This window comes from Diospyros lotus, chromosome 12, assembly GCF_014633365.1.
Source record: "Diospyros lotus cultivar Yz01 chromosome 12, ASM1463336v1, whole genome shotgun sequence".
Classification (NCBI taxonomy): domain Eukaryota; kingdom Viridiplantae; phylum Streptophyta; class Magnoliopsida; order Ericales; family Ebenaceae; genus Diospyros; species Diospyros lotus.
The window spans coordinates 33,709,528-33,730,710 of NC_068349.1; the positions used below are offsets into that span (position 1 = coordinate 33,709,528).

The window sequence follows — 21,183 nt, forward strand, 5'->3', positions numbered from 1 at the left end:
AATTTTTTAAATTTTGATATGTTGAGAAGGTATAATCGGGATTGTCGAGAAATGAATATGATGGGGGTATGTATATCGAGAGACTTATGTTGTGTTGAAAAAAAATATATATATATTTTCGAAATCTCGAGATAATGCACGTTCTGGGAAAACGGGGAGTTACAATGATAATAAGTAAATTGAATTTAATAATTAAAAATAAAATAAGTAAAGGATGTGGGGTCCTAGGATGGGACGAGGGGAGATGCACGTGCACCTACACCTTCACTTACGCATTCATCTTGATCTGTTCTCTCTAGTATTTGCTTGTTGAGACGATGACTTCGGGATTTGACGACATGGCTCGATCTTTGGTGAGGGAACGATGATCTTTAGCGAGGAAGCAACAAGAAACAACAACGATCAGAAATGAGGGAACGATGAAGCAAGAGAACACCTGGAACAACAAGCTCTAATAATTGAGAGAGATAATTTCGGGATTTAGAAACAAAACACTAGAAGAAAAAGAAGAAGAAAACTGAAAAGAGAAGAAGCATCGAGGTTTGTGATCTTTATCGCCGGAAACACGTTTTCGATCATTTTTTATAATTTGCAAAATGACCCCAGAACATTTTGAAAATTACAAAAATAATACAAAAAAATGTTTCAAGCCATTTTTTCTGTTTTTGAAATGGGAAAATGTTTGAAAACACTAAAACTATGTCTCCAAAGCCCGTTTCCATGTTTTAGAATTATAATGTAGTGAATTTAAGTTTTATTATTCAATTTTATTATTTTTAAATAATGTAAAATATTATGTCAGACAACATAACGTTTGTCTGATGCAAGCAAACTTAGAGGAGGCGTGCCCCCCTCCCCCCACACCCATCCACCTTGCATGCCCGCATCGCCGGAGATCACCTCTCTTCAAATCATTAGTACAAAATTTTAAATTAATTCCTTTTGGATCTTTATATAATTAATTATGTTTTTTAAATTCCTTTTGGATTTTTATGTATCCCGCTCCTTCAAAACATTCAAAAAGCTTCCTCTTTAACCTCTGTCTCTACTTCTTCTGTCCATTGATACTCTAGAGAGAGAGAGAGAGCAGCTCCACTTCTTCTGTCCATTGATATTCTAGAGAGAGAGATAATGGGCAATGGAGGGAAGCGACGGTGGAGGCCGCAGGAGATCTCATCGTTCCAGTCCACTCGTTCACCGAAGAAGGCGAAGCACTCGCCGCAGAACGAAGACGTCATGTTCTTCGGAAAACCGGTTCCAGCCGAGGAAGCAAGAAAGAGGTGGCCCCTTCGCTATCAATCCAAGGTCTATCTCATTGTTCTCGAAAATATGCTCCATTCTCGATCGAATGTGTAGATTCCGTTTCCATCGTGGTTTCTGGTTTTGCAGAGAAAGGCCAAGCCCGGAGCTTCATCTATGGCTTCGGACGAGTAATTGTTCATTTCTAAACTGAAGATTCAGTTTTATTTATTTCTGTATCTGATCGTTGCTTTGATTGTCTTCACTGTGTCTTGGTCTGCATGTAGCGCTGAGTCCAACGATAAATATGCTCTGCAAGCTAAGTGCCACTACACTCAAGCTGTTGTTGACGGTGTTCCTTTCAATCTTCTCGACGACGCTTACGTCAAAGTCATCTCTCTCTCTCTCTCTCTCTCTATACATATAATATATGTATATATATATATGTATGTGTTATATATCGGTGCCAGTATATGACTATTTATTTGTGTATGTGATTTTGCATGTGTATATGTTTAGATGTCTTTCACGATTGTCTCAAGCAGGGGTGCGGTTTTTCTTTCACAATCTTTGCAAAACCATTACTTCTTGATTACTGTCTTGCTTTCTCGATTGCTCGTGCTTTCTTGAACCAAAGCATCATTACTTCAAAATTCTCTAAATAGTGTAAAGGAAACAGACAGTTCCTCATGCTTGGTCAAGGTACAGGGTCATCGCCTATTTGGAAACCAACATACGGTGCTGACTGTCTGCATATCAATGCATTACCACGTACTTTATCGTCCAATTCATTTCTTTTATAGAATGCACTCCCTAGGTCTCTATGCCCTGCTTTACAAGGTTTGTTGGTTGATCTGGAGGACTAAGCTCGAGATCCTTCTTGGCGTCATGTTGAATGAAGGTTCAAATCAATGGCGTTGTCAAGTAACATGCACCATCCTGCCTCTGGTGGAAAAGAGGAGTCAGTGTGTGCACTGATCAGCAAAAGAAGATTACTAGAAGATGGAAGACACTTTCTTAGAAATTCAACACTATCATACACTGATTTCACTAACCCCTTCGCAACCCTTTGAGGTGACGCCTGACAAAAGCAAGGATTCAAACTTCATATTAAAACAGCCTTACAGAGCTTGGGTACTCTTTCACGATCACTTGGTGCCTATCATTGCTTCCTAGAGGACAAGTTATTTAGGTCTACCATTATGTGCTCCTCAAGACTCTCCTCAACTTAGCAAGAGTGTTATGCACCCTCACAGAGTAACTTGGAGTCTAGAGTCCTTTGCCAAACAGTTGTTGAGCTCCCTGAAAAGGAACAAGGTGATGTATTCACAGACACTCACCAGGACTTACCAGTTGCTTATTTTCACCAAAAAGCATTGTGGGGATATTAATGATGCTGCCTTAAGTGCTCTTGCAGCCACTTGGTGCCTATCGTTGGCTTATTACTTCATAGGGCCTCACTTAGTGAGGTCAACTTTGACATGCTTTTCTAGAGTTAATTTTATCTTTTATATTATCATTTTTACTCTCAATACGTCTCGTTGCATGTTGATGGGCTTTATTGAATAACTAGTCCAAACATTAGCAACTCTAAAATATTGAGTCACTAGTGAGGTTTGAATCAAAATCTTTTTCGTGCTTTGATACCATGTTGAATTATTAATCATCATATCTTCTAAAAGCTTAAGCTATTAAATATAGGGTTAATTTTTATCTTCTACAGTATCATTTTTGCTCTCAACAGGGACCATCCAACAAATGGCCAGATCTGATCTATTCTTTCAAGTGTTAACGTTTATAGCAGCATTGATGGTTATTCTAGATGGTTTGTACTTAGTCTGGCTTGGGGGTGGTTAGTTCATAATTGGTTCCTTTATAACTAAAATTCATTCCAAAAGAAGGGTTGTCATCCAAATTGTTGTAAAATTTAAAATTTAAGCCATCATGTTGATGGAGTTTCCTTAAAGAATCCATGAGAAAGGTGGTGGCTTGTCTGGTATAATTTCAATGTAATTGCCTATTTGTTCTTGTGAATATGTTTTGGTATCCACCTATAATCCTCCACCCGTCTCATTGCAGTTTGTTAACTACCTATTAAATTTATGTCCTAGATTTTTTATGATATTATTGTAACTAGACTTTAAAGTTGGGTGAGGATTCCTAGCAGCTGAAAGGTTGCAAGCTACAAGTTTGTGGAAGTAAATGCAGGTGGTCTTTTTTGGGTGTGATTTTATTAGGGTGAAGAAGGAAAGCCTGATTTCATCGCCAAGATTGTGGAACTTTTTGAAACCATTGATGAAGAACTATATTTTACTGCTCAGTGGTTCTTTAGAGCTGAAGATACAGTAAGATAATTTATCTTTTGCTAACCCATTTTTACCAAATTTTACAAATATATTATTCACTAATCTTCATGTATTTGGATGTTTCAGGTAATCAAGCATCAATCAAATCTGATTGACAAACAAAGAGTGTTTTACTCAGACTTAAGGGATGATAATCCTTTGACATGTATTGTGTCAAAAGTAAAAATTGTTCAACTTGGAGTAAATGTATGATCATTGTGCACCTTGTGTGTTGTTTCAATTTTGTTATTGTTTTCCATGTTTCCTAATTTTCTTCTTTTTATAACAGATCAATTTAGGCAAAAAAGAGAAAGCAATTTTGTCTTCAGATTTGTATTGTGATATGGCATATTCAGTGCCACACTTCTCATTTACAACTCTACACACAAATACTGGTTAGCATCTTTCCATAGAGGACTTGGATACAAAATTATCAGTCGTTTACAAAAAATTACTGTGTGAACCAAAAAGTAACCAATTGGATTTGAGGATGAGTTTGCCATTGTATGCAATTTGTTGAAGTTGACATTTAATTTTAGATCAGTTCTCCTGATTGGTGATATTAACTCTAGGAAATTCAAAGACAGATAGTGAGGCATCCTCAATAAGTGATGCCAGTTCAAACAGTGCAGCTGAAGAGAGTGACTTAGATGCTGCAAAGTTGTCTCAAGTGTTCGGATTTCAAGTGTGTGACATGACCTTACTGGATTTGTATTCCGGATGTGGAGCCATGTCAACTGGACTTTGCCTTGGTGCATCCTTATCCAATTTAAAACTAATCATGGTAAGCAAAAATTGTTTGTGAAAGGCATTTTTGAGAACTTCAGTTATGCCTATTTTCTTTGTTGATGTATATCTCATTTTTTGTGGTTGCACAGAGATGGGCTGTTGACACAAATTCTTATGCATGTAAAAGCCTTAAACAGAACCACCCTGAAGCAGTGGTAATATGCCTATTCATTTTATTACATGATGTTATTAGAAGCTTGTTCTTTTTATCATAGGTTGATCCTGAAATGATTTTAGGTAAGAAATGAAGCGGCACTAGACTTCCTATGTTTGCTTAAGGAGTGGGAAAAGCTTTGTAAAGAATTTCAATTGATTAGTTCTCAACAAAATGAAGATGTCAATTCTGAACAGAACAACTTGGGGAATGAAGAGGATGATGATGTTGATGATGGCCCTTTGGTTCCTAAAGGGGAATTTGAAGTTGGAAAGTTGGTGGCTGTTTGTTATGGTGATCCAAACAATGTTAAAAAACAAGGGTTGTACTTCAAGGTAATTTTAATTATAACCTTGAATAGTGGCCTAGGAGTGTTAGCAAACATGATTGCAGATTGCCTTTTTCCATCCATAGCTTTTGTTGCCTTGGCTTAAATTTGAGGTCATAACTTATTGCAAAAAGTGAACTCACTTGTCTTTGATGCTTCATTACAACAGCTAGACTGTTGATTTGTTTTTATTCATACTTATAGTTTATCTCCCTTAGCAACTAAGTTATGTGGGAAAAGAAAAAGAGAAACAATTACTTTGTTTGTATTCATATGAACACAATAACAAGGTACATACTACATATATGGGGTGTGTATGCTATAAACATGTACTCAATTGTGACAGGAGGAGGACAAAGAGACGCTCTTATGAGGAGAGTTGATGAAATGGAACAATTAGTCAAAAAAAGAGGTAGAGATAGACCCAAGAAGACTTTGGGAGAGACATTAAAGTTTGATATGAAGTGTATAGGCCTAAATAAAGATATAACAAAAGACAGAAATACATAGAAGTCTAGAATTCATGTAGCCGACCCCACATAGTGGGATAAAGGCTGGATATGTTGTTGTTGTTTTGGATTTTCAAGAGAAATTTGTTGAAGTAAGTGTTTTTGGTTAAATAACTCAAGTGGGATTGAAAGGTTATCCAGTGGGGGAGTGGGTAACTGGTTGTGATTGTGGTTGTTGGACTGTTTGCTTCTCTACTCTTGTTTCTTTCTCTCTCCCCCATCTCTTGTTTTGTGTTGGAATGAGAATGCAAGAATGGCCCTTCTAACTTGAATTGACATTTTTGAATGATTTAATGGGTAGAGAATTGGCATTGAAGAAAAGGTGTCCCAGGCTCCTTGCTTTATGAGGGATGGGTGAGGGTTGTATTTGTATGCAATCTTCCCCTTGGTTTTGCAAAGAGACTCCTTACTTAACTAGAACCTCTGAACTTGTGATTAAAGAGAAGAAAACTTAGGGTTGCTACCAAGGCTTGCCTTCTAAATAGTTGCATTTAGTTTCTACTTATTTGTCGAGCCAAATGTGCATTGGATTTTAATTTCTTATGGGATTATCAATTGTGCCTTCATATAAATTTTTGCAATCTTATGGTGTTTTTTTATTATGTCCTTGTTTATGGTTGAAAATCAAATAATCAAAATGAGTATATTGGCAGTTAATGGAGGCCAATTTGAATGTGTGATAGACTAATTTAAATTGAACAAAAGCAGTTAGAAGGGATTAATGGAATTAATAAACTTATGAAATAGTATGCTTAGTATGTTGCCAGTGTAATTTGTCTATATGTAGATGAGTTGGGCAAAAAGATCTGAATCCAGTTGTTGGATACCATTAGTAAATAGTTGTTTTGCAAGCATCTTATTCAAAATGTATGTAATAAAAATGGACAAATTGTTCTATTGTTGGCAAGATTGTCTCCTGGTTGAACTTCTATGAATTATTCTTTGGCAATAATAAGCTATCATAATTATAGTTTTCAACGTCCAGATCAACAAATTTGAGCTTCTGGTTCTCTGTTGTATAATTCTGGAGGTGGCTGAGTTTCAAAACTGAGAAGAGGTATGTACCCTTAAATTATGTTGCACAATTTTAATTGGGAATTAGCTTTCTGACTTGGATACCATGTTGATTTTTCTTTTTAAGTTGAACAAGTCTTTAGCAAAAGAGACAATTGAAGATCAAGAAGAATAAGTCTGGATGTTCTTAAATATGAGTTATAGGGTTTTATAGGGGATCCTCCATAATTTGGGTGGTGGGTGGTGGTATTGAAGGCTGGCATAAAAAGTGTTCTTTATGCAGTTTTTAGACTTTTTGGTTAGTAGTAAAAGATTAGGGGGTGAGCATTTTGATTAATTTGATTGGTTTTTTACTGTCATGAAATTGAATTGTGAAATTGTTGACTATTTAGTACCAACTCTTTTATTAAAAATGTTAATCTAACCATATTAGTTGGAAATATTAAATTGTCCAAACTGTACAAGAATAACTGAATTATTCAAAACAATTGGTGTTTTAGTGGCCATTCATTCATAATCATATTTATTTCATTCTCCATTTTACATTGTTCTATCCGAAATTCACATTTGAGTGGCCATTTCACTTTAAATACAGTCCTCTTAAGTGTATTTTTGTAAAAAAGAATATATTTTAGCCAGTAGAATTGAAATCAACTAACAGAATTTAATCAGTTTGGTTCGAAAGAGTCTTTTTCACCTCAGCTGCCCAAATGGAGAAGCTGGTGCACAAACAGCAATTTGTAGGGTCCTGATATACGTACATTGCATATAAACATAAGAATATATATATATATATATTTTCCTTTTGTTTCTTTCTTTTTCCACAAATCCTACTTCACAACACAACAGTAGGGTTTCTTTTTCTATGCAATGTAACCATAATGACTGTAGAGGGCAAATTCTCACATGTAAACTGCTAACTTCTGTTTACAAAGAATAGTAAAAATAGTGATACAACTAATTTTCTACAATGAGTAACAAATGGGACCAAATATGGTGTCTTTAAGCTCCCTGAAAGCAGAACCTGGAAAGTGAGAAGGAATATAAATTAGCTGTGCAAGTCTATCTGTGAGTACAAGGGTAAAAAAATTGTAACAAAAAAGAAAAGGATGGAAAGAAACCAAAGAAAACATGATAAGAGATCTTCAAAACATGACAAGGCATATGATATAACTATGAATAGAGATTACTGTTCTTGTAAGGAAAACAAAAAGACCTCTTGGAAAGAATAGAGGGTTTGTGGATGCTCATTGAATTCTCTCTCTCACTCCCCCCCCCCCCCCCCCTCCCCCCAAGAATTTCTAGATTTTCTTTTGCTTCTCTATATTGTCTCCTCCTTGCCGCCTTCTTTCTGCCAAATTTCTCTATTCCATGTACTGTTATCTCCTGCACCATTCTCCCACCCATCAATATTTGCTCTTATTTGCAAGGGTTGTTTCTGTATGTAGCTTACCTTTACTTCGCAAAGAGGTTATTTCCACAAGTCAAACCATTACCAATTAGAAAGGAGCAACCTTACCATTACCAACGCTCACCCCTCTTCCCTTTTTATCAAAGAAAAAAAAATCTCTATTTGGCACTTGCAACTTCTCACTTGATCACTTATCTACCATGTGAAAGCAGGAAAACATTTTCCCCCACAAAGCTTTTAAGAAAAATCTCCTGATGCCCATGCCAAATCAAAAACTTAAAGAAAATAGAATCAAAATTAGGTGTACACACAGTATGGTTTCTGAAGAACTGCCAAGTCTATGATGGTCTTCATCTAAAATTCCAACTACTTGAGCTACTTGAATTAAAAATTTTAATATCACAACAACCATAAAGAAAGGGAATCAAGTCACAAACAGGTAAACAAGCCTTCCAATTTGACATATGTTGATTGCCAGTATATTTTCATAGCTTGATAATAACTTGGAGATGTGGCTCTAAGACCAGAAAATCAAGTACCACCATACTCTGTTCAACTTTGAACAAGAATAATCCTTACAGATGCAAGCAAAGTACTTCCACGAGGCAACCTGTCAGCACCTTAGAGCTGACAAGGGTGGTTTAGGATTTTGATAAGAGAATCCTGAGAGAATTCGAGAAGAACAGAGAGAGAGAGAGAAATCAAATTCTTTCCATTTCATAATTTTTGTGGCTAATGCCTCAATACATATATATAACCATCAGCTGAGCTGTATCTTTTGGAATGCACACTAGGAGATGCTGGCTGATAATTGCTTTGGTACACCTCCAAAGAACCATACAGAATTTTATTGACTATCCTACCCTTAGTAATGTGACAATACCCTTTTCCTTTAAGACATTTATTGTCCTCAAGAAATTACAAAAGTTGAACAACTCGAGGAAATTGTTTGAGGAGATCTAGTAGATACTCCCAAGTTGTGTGATTAGGGTGATAGTGGGTCCATTGCACCAGCACTTGTGTAATGGGAATGGAATTTTGATAGATCACCCTCTTATCCAACACTGCAAGGGGTTCCTCCACTTTTGCTAGGTCAACTTCCACTAGAGGGAGGTCTGAACTTGTGCAGTTAGAAGGTCCCACCAATCGTTTCAACAAAGAGATATGGAAGATTGGATGAATTCCTATTGTAGTTGCAGTCTATAGGCTAGCTTCCCCACTTTGGCTACCACCTGGAAAGGCTCGTAGTACTTTGGGCTCAACTAGTTGGGAGGGTTTTCAACAAATAGCTGATGTTGGAATCTCTTAACCTTCAAGTAGACCAAGTCTCCCACTTCAAAGCTTCTCTCACTTCTCTTTTTGTGATACAACCAATTCTCTTTTTATCACTTGTAATGCCTCTTGTCTCTGCTGTAAGTATTGGTCTGCAGCCAATTCCACACTAGAGTATTGCATGACTGCGGGTATCAAATGGGGTTTGTACTCAAAGAGGGCTTCAAATGGGGACCTTTTTAAAGAATGGTGGTGATCAGAATTATACCACCACTAAGCAAGGGGTAATCACCTATTCCAACTCTTAGGTTTAGAGCAACATAGGCACCTAAGGTAAGATTCTAGACATTGGTTCACCCTCTCGATCTGTCCATCGGTTTCAAGATGGTAGACTATTGACATGTGCAACCCCATTCCTAGCTGTTTGAATAATTCTTTCCAAAAGTTGCTAGTGAACACCTTGTGTCTATCTAATATAATTGATAAAGGTAATCCGTGTATCTTCAACATTGAGTCTAATAGCAACCTAGCTATTTCAGGGGTTGTGAAAGGGTGAGCTAGACTTCAAAAATAGCTGAACTTTGTCAACCTGTCCACTACCACCAATATAATATTCTTTCCCTTTGATCTAGGCAAACCTTCTACAAAATCTATGGAAATATGCTGCCATGCTTGTTCCGGTATGTTTAGAGGTTGAAGTAAGCTCGGGTAAGGAACCTGCTCACGTTTACAACGCTGGAAAATGGAACACTCTAGCACAAACTCGATTACATCTTTCTTCAACCTTGGCTAATGAAAAAGTTGTCTTACCTTGTTGTAAGTGACATTCATGCCTGAATGTCCTCCAATGGGAGAGTCATGCAAGGATTGTAAAATCCTTCATTTGAGTTGAGCATCATCCCCTATTGCCAACCTTCCTTTGTACCTTAGCAGACCAACCTTTAAGTTGTACCCCTTATGATCAATTGGCCTAGCAGCCAAGTCATAAGGTCCTTTGCCCACGAGGTTTGTCCATAGCTATTTGAAACTTCTTTCAGTCAATCAGGCACCAAGGCTAAAACTACTCGACACTCCCTTTCTTTCCTCTTCCCGTCTTGACAATGCATTTGCCACTATATTCTCCTTTCCCTTTCTATATTGTATCGTATAATTTAGTCCCAACAGCTTGGTTACCCCTTTTTTTGGCAATTGAGTGTGCAACCTTTGTTACATGAAGAACTTGAGACTCTCATGATTTGTTTTTATCAGGAATAGGTTCCCTTCCAAATAATATCTCTACTTCTCCACTACCAAGAGCACTGCAATTAATTCCTTGTCGTAGATGCTTAGCCTCAAGTGTTTTAGGGCTAGGACTTGGCTGAGAAAGGCTATTGGTTTACCCTCCTGCACTAGCATTGCACCTACTCCTGACTCACAAGAATCTGTCTCCAACGTAAAGGGCTTGGAGAAGTCAGGTAGGGCTAGGATTGGAGCCTGTGTCATGGCCTCCTTAAGGGTGTGAAATGCTGCATCTGCCCTGGAGTTCCATTCAAAATCATTCTTCTTAAGAAACTCTGTAAGTGGTTTAATCCCATACTTCTTGATGAATTTTTTGTAGTATTCCGTCAATCCAAGGAATCCCCTCAGCTCCTTAACTGTATGTGGTGTCGACCATTCCACCATGGCAATAATTTTCTTTGGATCGGTGCTAACTCCTTTCCCCGTGATGATGTGACCTAAGTACTCCACTTTTTTCTCCGCGAAGGTACACTTGGATCTCTTCACAATCAATTATATCTGAGGATTTGGAAAGTAGTTCGTAGGTGGCTCAAGTGTTGATCAAAATTTGGGCTATGTATAAGTATGTCATCAAAAAAGACAAGGATGAATTTTCTCAAGTGAGGGCCAAAGATGTCATTCATCTGGGTTTGGAAGGTGGCAAGGGCATTGGTTAGGCTAAAAGACATAACCAAGAATTCATATAGGCCTTGATGGATTCTAAATGCAATTTTAGGGATGTCTATGCGGCTCATCCTAATCTTGTGTTATCCAGACCTTAAATCAAGCTTTGAAAATATGGTGGCCCCGAATAATTCATTAAGGAGGTCCTCTATGATAGAGATTAGAAATTTGTTTTTGATCACGTGGGAGTTTAGTTGGCGATAATCAACACAAAATCTCCATGATCCATCCTTCTTTTTTACAAGGAGGACATAGGAGGCAAATGGGCTCTGGCTTGATTGAATTATGGACTTAGATAACATGTCTTTCACCAACCTTTCAATTTCTGCCTTTTGGAAGGGAGAATATCGGTATGATTTGACATTGACGGGTTTGGTATTGGGCTTTAAATGGATGGTGTGTTCTAGGAATCGGGTTGGGGGTAAGGTAGATGGTTCAGTAAATAAATTCTCAAATTCAACTAGTAATGATTATAAAGAGTCATGAGCTAGTACCTTGCTTGAAGGGGGTATTGTAACCTCTAACCTAAACCAAGAATGATTAGCTGCTTCCTTTTCCTTAGAATCCCCTTTTTGCTCCTCCAATTTGATTGCATACAAAGAGTGTAATTGAGCTATGGCAGCCTCCATTTTACATTCACCCTCTCCAAGCACACGGTTAATGTCAATCTCTTACCTGCCCTTTCAAAGGTAACTTCCAATGTATTAAAATCAAATATCAATGGACTCACCATTCTCATCCAAGTGACACCCAATACAGTGTGGCAGCCCTCTAAGCGTAGAATCCTTAGATCAGTGGTGAACTCATGCCCTTGCATCCTCCATGTAAAGTTTTTGCACCTGTACTTATTGATCATTTTGCTACCGTTTGCAATAGTAACTGATAAGGGAAAGGTGGCCTGTAAGGTGCATTGCAACTCCTTTGTCGTGTCCTCATCTAGGAAGCTATGTGTGCTCCCACTGTCAATAAGGACTATCACCCTTTTCTTCCCCATTGTCCCCCTTATCTTGATTATCTTCTCTGATGGACAACCCTCGAGAGCATGTAAAGATATTTGTCCTCCTTCCTCTTTGCCAACTCCATCTCTAGCATTTTCTTGCTCCCTGTTTTCTTCCCCTTCTTCTTCTTCCTCTTGCCCCTCCATCTGCATCAACTGTTTTCTGCATTGATGCTCGAGTGTATACTTTTCGCATATAAAGCACATCCCCATTTGTCTTTTCTGCTCTATTGTGAGAGATTTCAAGGGAGCATGATTGGGTGGTGCTTAGGGTACATAGCTTCCCTTTGTTATGGGTGAATTGTTGCCTTTAAAGTTTCCCCCTACACTACCCTGCCAATTACTCCCCCCATAACCCCTTGAGGATATCTTATGCTTGTTAACAAACACTTCCAAGGACAATTCGTGCAAGCAGGCCTTCTCAACTGACTGTCTCATAGAGGTGGGTTGTAGCATTTTGACCATTGGTCTTAGTTCATCACTCAGCCCGCTGATGAAACTAGACACGAAATAATGCTCGTATACTCTTCCACTGTTCTTTCTTGCTTTATCTTGTTGAATTCTTCCACAACATCAGTTAGGTTTTGCTCCCTGAAACGAGCACAGAACTCCTCTACGAATTCAAGCCACCTCTATTTTGTTCTTTGTTCGCTTCACCCTTGAAACCATGAATCAGCCACATCATTTAGATAGGCAGCCGCTATGTTGACCTTGTTCCCTTCTGTTTTTCTATAGTGGTAAAAGAAACGTTCACAACGTCTAATCCATCGACAGGGTTTATCCCCCTTCAAACATCAGGATTTCTAGCCTCGACATAGGAGGATTAGTTTGGTTCGCCAAGGATCCCCGAAGAGAGTTTTCTGCAACATACTCCATCCATTCATCCGCCTTTGGCCTACCCCTTGGTCTTGTGATGATGGGTGTTGCCGCGACACGGGGAGGGAAGTCCACCGGTAGGCTCACATTAGGTTGCTAGGAAAACATAGTAAGGGCAGCACTTAGCTGCTGGCTCAACCCCAAGAATTCTTATCTAAGATGCGAGAAGCCTTTTCGGAGGTTCCTCTCAATCATTGACATGTTTGCTCGAATGTGGCTAACTTCCTCCTGGGTGTGTCAGATTCCTACCTCGACCATTTCTAGCCTCTCGTCTACTTGCTCATGATTCTTCCAGAGGCCCAGCTCCATAGAATCCAACCTCAACTCCAGTTGTTTCATCCGTGTGCCTTCTGCCATCGTCCTTGCTGATACTCATAATGGTTTCCAACCTCGTTCGTCGGAACCACCCGATCACTGTCTCTCCTGTTCTACCATCCTTCACTTGCTTACTCGTGCTTGACTCAATTGGTCAATAGTTATGATTGGGGTGGTGTCGACTTCAATCACTCAGACTATATGGTTCGTCGGAAGGTTGCCTTAAGCCGGTGACCGCCTTGCTCTGATACTAATTGTCAGCATCTTAGAGCTGACAAGGATGGTTTAGGATTTTGATAGGAGAATCTTGAGAGAATTCGGGAAGAAAAGAGAGAGAATAACATAATCGGAGAGAGAAATTAGATTCTTTCCATTTCATGATTTTTGTGGCCAATGTCTCAATACATATATATAACCATCAGCTGAGCTGTATCTTCTGGAATGTACATCAAGATATGTTAACTGATAACCGCCTTGGTACACCTCCTAGCAGCTTAAAAAATTTTATGGACTATCCTACCCTTGAAAATGTGACACAACCATTGACAGAATTATAAAGCTAATGCTTGAAAGACAATTTTTTTTACCTAATATTGCATCTGGATTGATATCTTGCCTAAAATTGCAGCATCTAGACAGCCTGTAACACTGCCTGCAATTCATCAGAACATAGTCGTGTAAGGTTTAAAGAAAAAAAATTGTAAATGTCAAAACAAGTTCATAAATTTGAGCATATATTTACATGGATTTATTCCATAGGTATCATTAGGATTATGGCACAACTCATCACAGCTCAAACATCTAATCTTCTTGGATCAACGCGAAACCACCAAGCAACAATCAGCATCTGATGCATGCGAATGATCTATTTATCTACCTTACATGCTCATTCTAAATGGAGAATGCATGGTAATAATTCAATGGTGGCTAGCAAAAAAATGAATAGGATGATTTCTCAAAATTCCTCAAAGTTGCATCATATTTTAGTTGAAAATAGCCCACTGTTCTTGTCTGACAGAGCATACTTCAGCGTCTATCAAACTTCAATTGTGTTGCAGGTTACAACAACAACATATTCAGCCTTTATCCCACTATGTGGGGTCGGCTACATGAATTTTAGATTTTCATGTATTTTTGTATTTTGTCATATCTTTATTTAGGCCCATACACTTTATATCAAAATTTAACTAAAGTTGTGTTTGGTTGCATTACCTAGAATTTAATTCTAGGTAATATAGCCTAGAAAACAAAAATCACCCCACCCCCTTGGAAAATGAATTCCATGGAAATAAGCTTTAAATGCTTGTACCATACATATTTTTTCATAAAAAAATTAAGAGTGTTTGATTGTTTTCCATAAAAAATATGTAATAATTACATATTTTCCATGGTAAATATGTGCAATCAAACACACTTTAATTGTTTTTGTGTTGCATGTTAGTTTTTTTTTGACTTATTGTTTTTGTGTTGCATGTTATTTTAGATTTTTTAATCTCCAAAGGCATTCCTTGTTTCCCTTTTAAATTCATTGTCAAATTCTACCAGACGCATTCACCAAATATTTACCCAAATGACCTGTTCTTCATTTTTCACAATGTTAATACCCAACTCTAGTTCTCAGAAAACAGAGAAAAAGATGAAATAATAGAACAGTATGCAGCTCAATGCACAACATCCAGCATTTCCAATTCCCAAATTTATAGAAGAATATATCATAATTCTCAGGATAATAAACGCCCCATCCCATAGCTGGGATACAGATGTGCCAGATTTATTTTTCATAGACATCAACTGTCCCTGTAGTGTACTATAATTCCATGAAGCATAAATACAGTGCTTTACCTTCTCATTCAATGGGGTGAAAACTGCTTTTACAGCTTCAAAAACCTCTTCAACAGGCTTTGCAGCATCAATCTGAAGGCAGAAAAAACATCAGCACTTGCACATAAAATGTGAAACACTAGCAGAGAGGAGCACAAAAAGATTATTACCTTTCTAACCTTCCCTTTAGAGTTGTAATATTCAATCACAGGGAGACTGGATTCCATGTAAACCTTAAACCGCTTCCGTATTGTATCAATGTTATCATCATCCCTTCCCTATAATTTGCCACACAAAGAGGGAAAGAGAGGACCAAGTGTTACGGGATACAGACACCATACAAGAAAACTTAATAAATGATATTTGCCTAACCTGGTTTCGGCTCAAAATGCGCCTCTCCATTTCTTCTGCTGGACAATCAAAAAACAGTACAAATTTTGGCTGAATACCAGTCTGCACAAAACCATTGGTGGACGATTAGCATAAAAAGTTTTACCATATCAATATGTTGCAGAATTAGGATGATGTAATTGAACTTACAACAGTCTCAAATGCAGCACGGTTTTCTTCATTACGAGGAAAACCATCAATAAGAAATTTTTCATTACCACTTTGCTGCATTGCTCGTTCAAGAAGCTTAACAGTTACCTCCGAAGGTACAATTTTTCCCTCCTTAATCATGTTCTCAATCATGGTCCTAAAAATTTAGAGAACCAGGTATTTAGAATCTAGAAGTGCAATAGAAGACGGTGAATTCCATAATCGTTAGGTTTCACTAAATAAATAAATTCCATAAATTATAATGGAAAAATTGATATTTGGATTAGTAGATTAACTAAAATTGAGCTTACATGTAACCAAAACATTCACATGCACAAGATAAATCAATGACTATATTTGGATCACCTTCATTTGCATGTGATTTGTCGAACCATGTTAAATCTGTGTATTTTGATAGTGATCCTGTGGCCGTGACGTTATTTATTTATGTGTTTGATTTATTCCGCATCAAATGGTATCAGTTCAGTTCAATACCTAACAAGTGGAATCAGAGCTGATTACCAAACAATATTGAACAAGTGACCATGAAATCAGGGGACAAGTGTACAGGAATATAGACTTCCCAAAGAAACAATGACATGGACACCATCTGTCAGTTCTTCAGCACCACTTGTACAAACAAAAAAAGTACACATCGCTTGCACTGTAAACAAGTTCATTAGGGGAAATGCTATCTCAAAGAAACAAGGAAAGGGAAACAAACGAGAACAATCTAAGCTATTTAAGAATTTTTTATATATATAAATAAACTATTTCAACTCAACTCAAATTAAGCTTTTTCCCCCACTATTTGAGGTTGACTATAAGGTTCCTTTTTCTTGATTATGCTCTACAAAGGGTCATAATTTTGGTCAAATAAGCTTTAAGATTTTTTTTCCACACAAATTTGCAGAAAACCACCAACAGAGAAAGAAGGAATACAGCCCCCACAGGCGTAGCACGGATGGCAGTCAGGTAGCAGATTGCAGACAAGGATGCAGGCTCAAGTCATGGCAGCCGCAGTGTGGGAGTTTCATCCTCCTATGGGAGTGGCTCCTTGTGAGCACTATGCACTGTGCCTCTTATCTGGTGCGCCGCCGTGTACTGTGATTAACCCCTCCCATGTGCGCGGGGCAATGTGTGGGGGTTCCTTAAGGTGAGGGACTTCACCTTTTGCAGACAAAGAATACATAGGAGAAAATTTTATAGGCTTCTCATTGTCCATTTAGGTCACTTGTTCTGGCTGCAGGGTGTCTCCAACAGTGGGATATCAACGTGAAGGCCCCAACTTGCTATTTTTCCTTGTTCTTTTTTCTTCATTCATTAATTGACAAGCAAGTCCAATGGATACAACCACTAACACATAGGTACACATAAAATGTATACCAGAAAAGAAAACCAAATAAATCTACAGACAAAAGTTGGGATGATCGCTGATCATCTCTTGTTTTTAAGAGGCTTACCCATTTTCAGAACCAGACTTTATTTCTGCTCTGAGAAGATCACCAGCACTCAGATGGGTGTACCCAAAGTGTTGGACAATTTTTGCACACTGAGTTCCCTTTCCACTGCCTGGACCACCTGTTCAAAGTGTTGGGAGTAAGAAAAACCAGTCATTAAATAAGAAGTCCAAAATTAGAGCAGAAACTTTCAAGAGAATGAAAACAGAAAAGAGTCAAGAAAGCAGACCCTAGCAGAAAATTAATTTGTTCATTGTTAAATCGTACACAACAAGAAGCAGAAAGCAAGAAAACAGACCCATAGAAAAGCTAAAAGCAAGTAAATGTTTAATTTTTCAATGAGGTATATTAAATAGTCACCCACCTAAAAAGAACACAAGGAAAACACATCTGAGACAGATTTCGTTCATAGTATATTGCCTGGTGATGTAGACTTAAGATTAAGACTTAAGAGTATAAATAAAAGGCAAGCACTCACCCAAGACAAAAACAACCGTAACCTTCTTTTCACTTTTGACGTTCCCATTTGCTTCCTGCAAGCAAGTGTATTTTTCAGATGATAACTCTGCCATGAGCACGTGCTCGTGTGAAAAAGATGGAAAATAATCACTTGGAAGAGAAGCATACATGGTTAGGGGGAAAGTCTACATGAATTAACAGGTAAGGTCAGTAATATTCAACTGAATATGATCTAGTAAACAAATATAGACACAAGTAGTATAAAGTTACTATAACCTTCTTTTCACTTGGCAATCTTCCATTTTCTTCCTGCTTGCTTTCAAGTTTATTTTGGTCAGATAGGACTCAATCAAAAAGACAAAAACAGCTATTAACCCAAAACAGAAACAAATCTCACCTTCTTTTTAGTCAGCAAGCTTCCATTTTGTTCCTGCTGCAACCAATTGTATTTGTTGTCAGATGAAACTGAAAACCAAAGACAAAAAACAGTTTTTATTCTGAGACAGAAACAAATCTCACCTTTCCAGCTGGCAATCTTCCATTTGCTCCCTGCAATCAGGTCTATTTGTCAGATGGAACTCAAATTCAAAATGCATATGCATGCTCCCGGGTGCACCAAATAGATATCAATCATAAGAGAAGCATATCCGTGCATGGACAACAATCTTCAAGAAATTAGCTGGTAATATCAGTAATACTTTCCTGGATTGTATTTAGATCATTTAACCAATCAAAGGATTTGATTAAACATAGAAATATTAACACAACTAGCATTAGAGCTTACTTAAAAGTTTGATCATCAGTAAAATTTCTTTTACTGCATCTTTTTAATGAAACCACCAAGCATGCTACTGAACTAATATAAGTTAGTTGCTGGACATGGTCAAGAATGCCAAGTATATCAATGAACCATGTCCTATGAGGAGGAAAAAAAAGCAAAGCACTTGATAAGTATTTATCAGGTCCGAAAGTTCAAATTGTGAAATCACAGAGTTGCGTAACTGGCGTGTGATGAAACAAAATTCTGAAGAAAAAAGGACTTGCTAAAAATACATGCAAAAACAAGAAAAAGGAAAATATCAAAATACCTTGTTTGTGTTGGCGAAAATATTCCCCATGACTGTCAACAAAGTTGTAAACTATATTCTGTAGAGAAAAGATAAGAATTAAGATAAAATACAACACAATAAATCCAAGCTAATGCAATTGTCAGTGAACAAAAGAATCCCATGGATTCCCTAAAAATGGTACTTCATGTGGACTGCTGACGACCAGTAATCACGATATCAATGATCATTCTAGTTCATATTTATATGCACAAATTATTTATGCATATAATTTTTATTTTGAGGTAAGATTTTTTATTTTATTTATTGTTTTATTTGTGAACAAAACCATATTACTTCGTTCAAGCATCAGGAGAATGTAATAACCGGCTGATTCATGTCAAAACAGAGTCTGAAACATAAAAATAGAAAGCATTGGGCTAATTACAGAAGACCAACGAGCTCATTGTCTTCCATTTCAACATTTCAAACAGCAATCACTGATCCTTGGGTTGTTATAAACAAGAATTGAGTGAGGGAAGCATATTAATACCAAGCAGAATCTCATCATCTTAACAACCTATACATGTTATGATCGCCAAACTGCTACCAAAAAACATTGTGGAATGCTCTCATATTGGTTAACTGTCAATACATGACCCCATTTCGTTGCCATAATATATCTAAAGAGAAAGAAGTAACAGCCTGACTCTTCGACTCATCCAAACCCCCCGTAACCACTACATACATATGCCTATACATACATACATACAGAGATCAAATTTGCGGAGTGTGATAATGAAACACCCCAAATTTGAGAAGAACACGCGGTACAAGTAAGCAGAAGTGGAGAAATGAGACTCAGAGTAGAAGACACGAACTCCTCCTCACAGAATTGGATAAGATCTAAAGCAGAGAGAGACAGGAAACATCAAGAACTGAATAGAGTGAGTTGAGTGGGATCATCAGTAGGCGAACCAAAGCCAAATAATACCACGAAATTCAAGAAAACGAAGAAAAAGGACTGAATGAATTAGAGGACACTGTGAATGATTCTGTGAGAACTCCACCTGGAAAGAGAGGAACCCTTGTTCGAGCGTCAGCAGAGAGCGCGCGCGCAAGCGAGCGAGCGAGAGAGAGATCAGATCGATCTGAGCAAAATACCAGAACAAGAGAGCGAGTAGCAAATACGCTTTCCCTCTCCCTCTCTCTCTCGGGAACGGAGAACTTCTATGGTACCAACGGTATATCGGTTGCGTCGGTGAATTTGGGCCATTGGATTCAGCCAGGCCAAATTACAGTTACTGATCTCGTTTGAATGGCAAGTTACTTTAGCCGGTAATATCTTTGTAGGGTCTTCGTAAAATTTCTTCAAAATATTGGGGCTATGTTGTAAGAATTGCAAATTTTGTCAATTCAGTAAGTCATATAAGTAGGTGTATGATACAAAATGTTAAATAGTAAAACATCAATATGTCCTAATATGAACATATAGAGATAATAATAGTGTTAAGATAGATGAATTATTATATAAGAAAAGATATTATCGTTATATTTTGTGTCAAATTAGTCCTTGTATTTTAAAAATAATCTAAAAAGTCAATTGTATTTTTAAAAAATCTAGAATTTACCATTGTACTTTAGTTTATGGACCAAATTGACCATTACATTTTAAAGAGGGTCACATAAATTATTATATTATTAAATTTAACACGAACTATTATGATAGATGTAAATGTCACATTATTTTAATTTCATTAATAGGATTAATTGAACATATTTTTCATTAATTTTGAAAAAATATTATATTTAATAATATTTTTTAATAAAATTTATATTTTTATAATAATAAATAGAATTTGATCATGAATATTTATTAACTTTTAAAAGTAAGTTATTGAACCAAATAAAGAAAAACGGCTAAAGAAGATCATCAAATAAAAGCGTAAAAGGAAACAACCATCCATTGGCCTTTCAAGAATTTTCATGGGATTGTCTCCAGGACACGGGTCAAATAATCGGGCCATAATAAATTAGGATTCGCACTAATAGGTCATGAATTTAATCATCGCTCTACGCAGTGAAACAAAGTCTCACACCTATGATTTACCTCATCTATCAAAATCAAGAACATAAATAACAGAAGTCGCACAAGAACTATCATCCCAAGAATCTTCTTAGAATTGCTTAGCTTTAAAATGACTCTAGTACAAAAGTCTAAAAGGTTGTCAAATCAAAGCCTCTTGCTCTCTTTACTTCATATCACTGTTCAACTGAGTGACTAAAATATAAAAATAATCAAATTACACATTGACCCCTCAATGTTGTTTGAATACCTCTAAATATCGACATTCTTTTGAACATATTTTTAAATTAATTTTTTATTAAAGAAATAAATATTAATTTTTAGAAATATTTTTAAACCCAGGGATTCCTTAAGCCAAAGATTCCAAATAATATATAACCTTAGTCACAGACATGTTCTAAATTCTTAGTGCTATGCAACTTTTTTTGGTAATAAGATTAAACTAAATCCCATTAACAATGAAACACTTGTAAAGTTAATAATAATAAAGGTAAATTATACTCAATATGCATCTTTTAAAAAGATAAAGATAAAGAAGAGAATGATAAAGATGGAGAAGAGAAGATAAAAAGATAAAGATA

At 37.0% G+C, this 21,183-nt stretch overlaps 2 protein-coding genes across 6 annotated transcripts; one reads left to right on the plus strand and one right to left on the minus strand.

Moving 5' to 3' along the window:
• The first annotated feature begins 1,084 nt into the window (after window positions 1–1,084).
• Window positions 1,085–16,902, plus strand: LOC127814258 (putative DNA (cytosine-5)-methyltransferase CMT1). Of its 2 annotated transcripts, XM_052355652.1 has the most exons (11): window positions 1,085–1,305; window positions 1,390–1,430; window positions 1,527–1,629; window positions 3,477–3,584; window positions 3,672–3,791; window positions 3,874–3,979; window positions 4,157–4,368; window positions 4,463–4,528; window positions 4,611–4,862; window positions 6,350–6,421; window positions 16,465–16,902. In XM_052355652.1, exons 1-10 carry the CDS (start codon window positions 1,132–1,134, stop codon window positions 6,413–6,415), a joined length of 1,248 nt encoding a protein of 415 aa, XP_052211612.1. In that variant the 5' UTR covers window positions 1,085–1,131; the 3' UTR covers window positions 6,416–6,421; window positions 16,465–16,902. The 2 variants fall into 2 exon arrangements, with proteins under 2 accessions (XP_052211612.1, XP_052211611.1); XM_052355651.1 differs by lacking the exons at window positions 6,350–6,421; window positions 16,465–16,902 and having other exon boundaries at window positions 4,611–4,988.
• LOC127814259 (UMP-CMP kinase 3-like) lies at window positions 7,141–19,765 on the minus strand. 4 transcript variants are annotated; one of them, XM_052355654.1, is made up of 13 exons: window positions 19,587–19,765; window positions 18,559–18,616; window positions 17,990–18,019; window positions 17,868–17,900; window positions 17,747–17,779; window positions 17,490–17,544; window positions 17,015–17,132; window positions 15,552–15,708; window positions 15,384–15,464; window positions 15,182–15,289; window positions 15,033–15,104; window positions 13,778–13,842; window positions 7,141–7,402 (listed from the first exon to the last, which is right to left on the minus strand). In XM_052355654.1, the coding sequence occupies exons 2-12, from the start codon at window positions 18,586–18,588 to the stop codon at window positions 13,822–13,824; spliced, it is 738 nt and encodes a 245-aa protein (XP_052211614.1). In that variant the 5' UTR covers window positions 18,589–18,616; window positions 19,587–19,765; the 3' UTR covers window positions 7,141–7,402; window positions 13,778–13,821. The 4 variants fall into 4 exon arrangements, with proteins under 4 accessions (XP_052211614.1, XP_052211613.1, XP_052211616.1 ...); XM_052355653.1 differs by having other exon boundaries at window positions 17,868–17,903; XM_052355656.1 differs by lacking the exon at window positions 17,747–17,779 and having other exon boundaries at window positions 19,587–19,764.
• Between the last annotated feature and the right edge of the window lie 1,418 nt (window positions 19,766–21,183).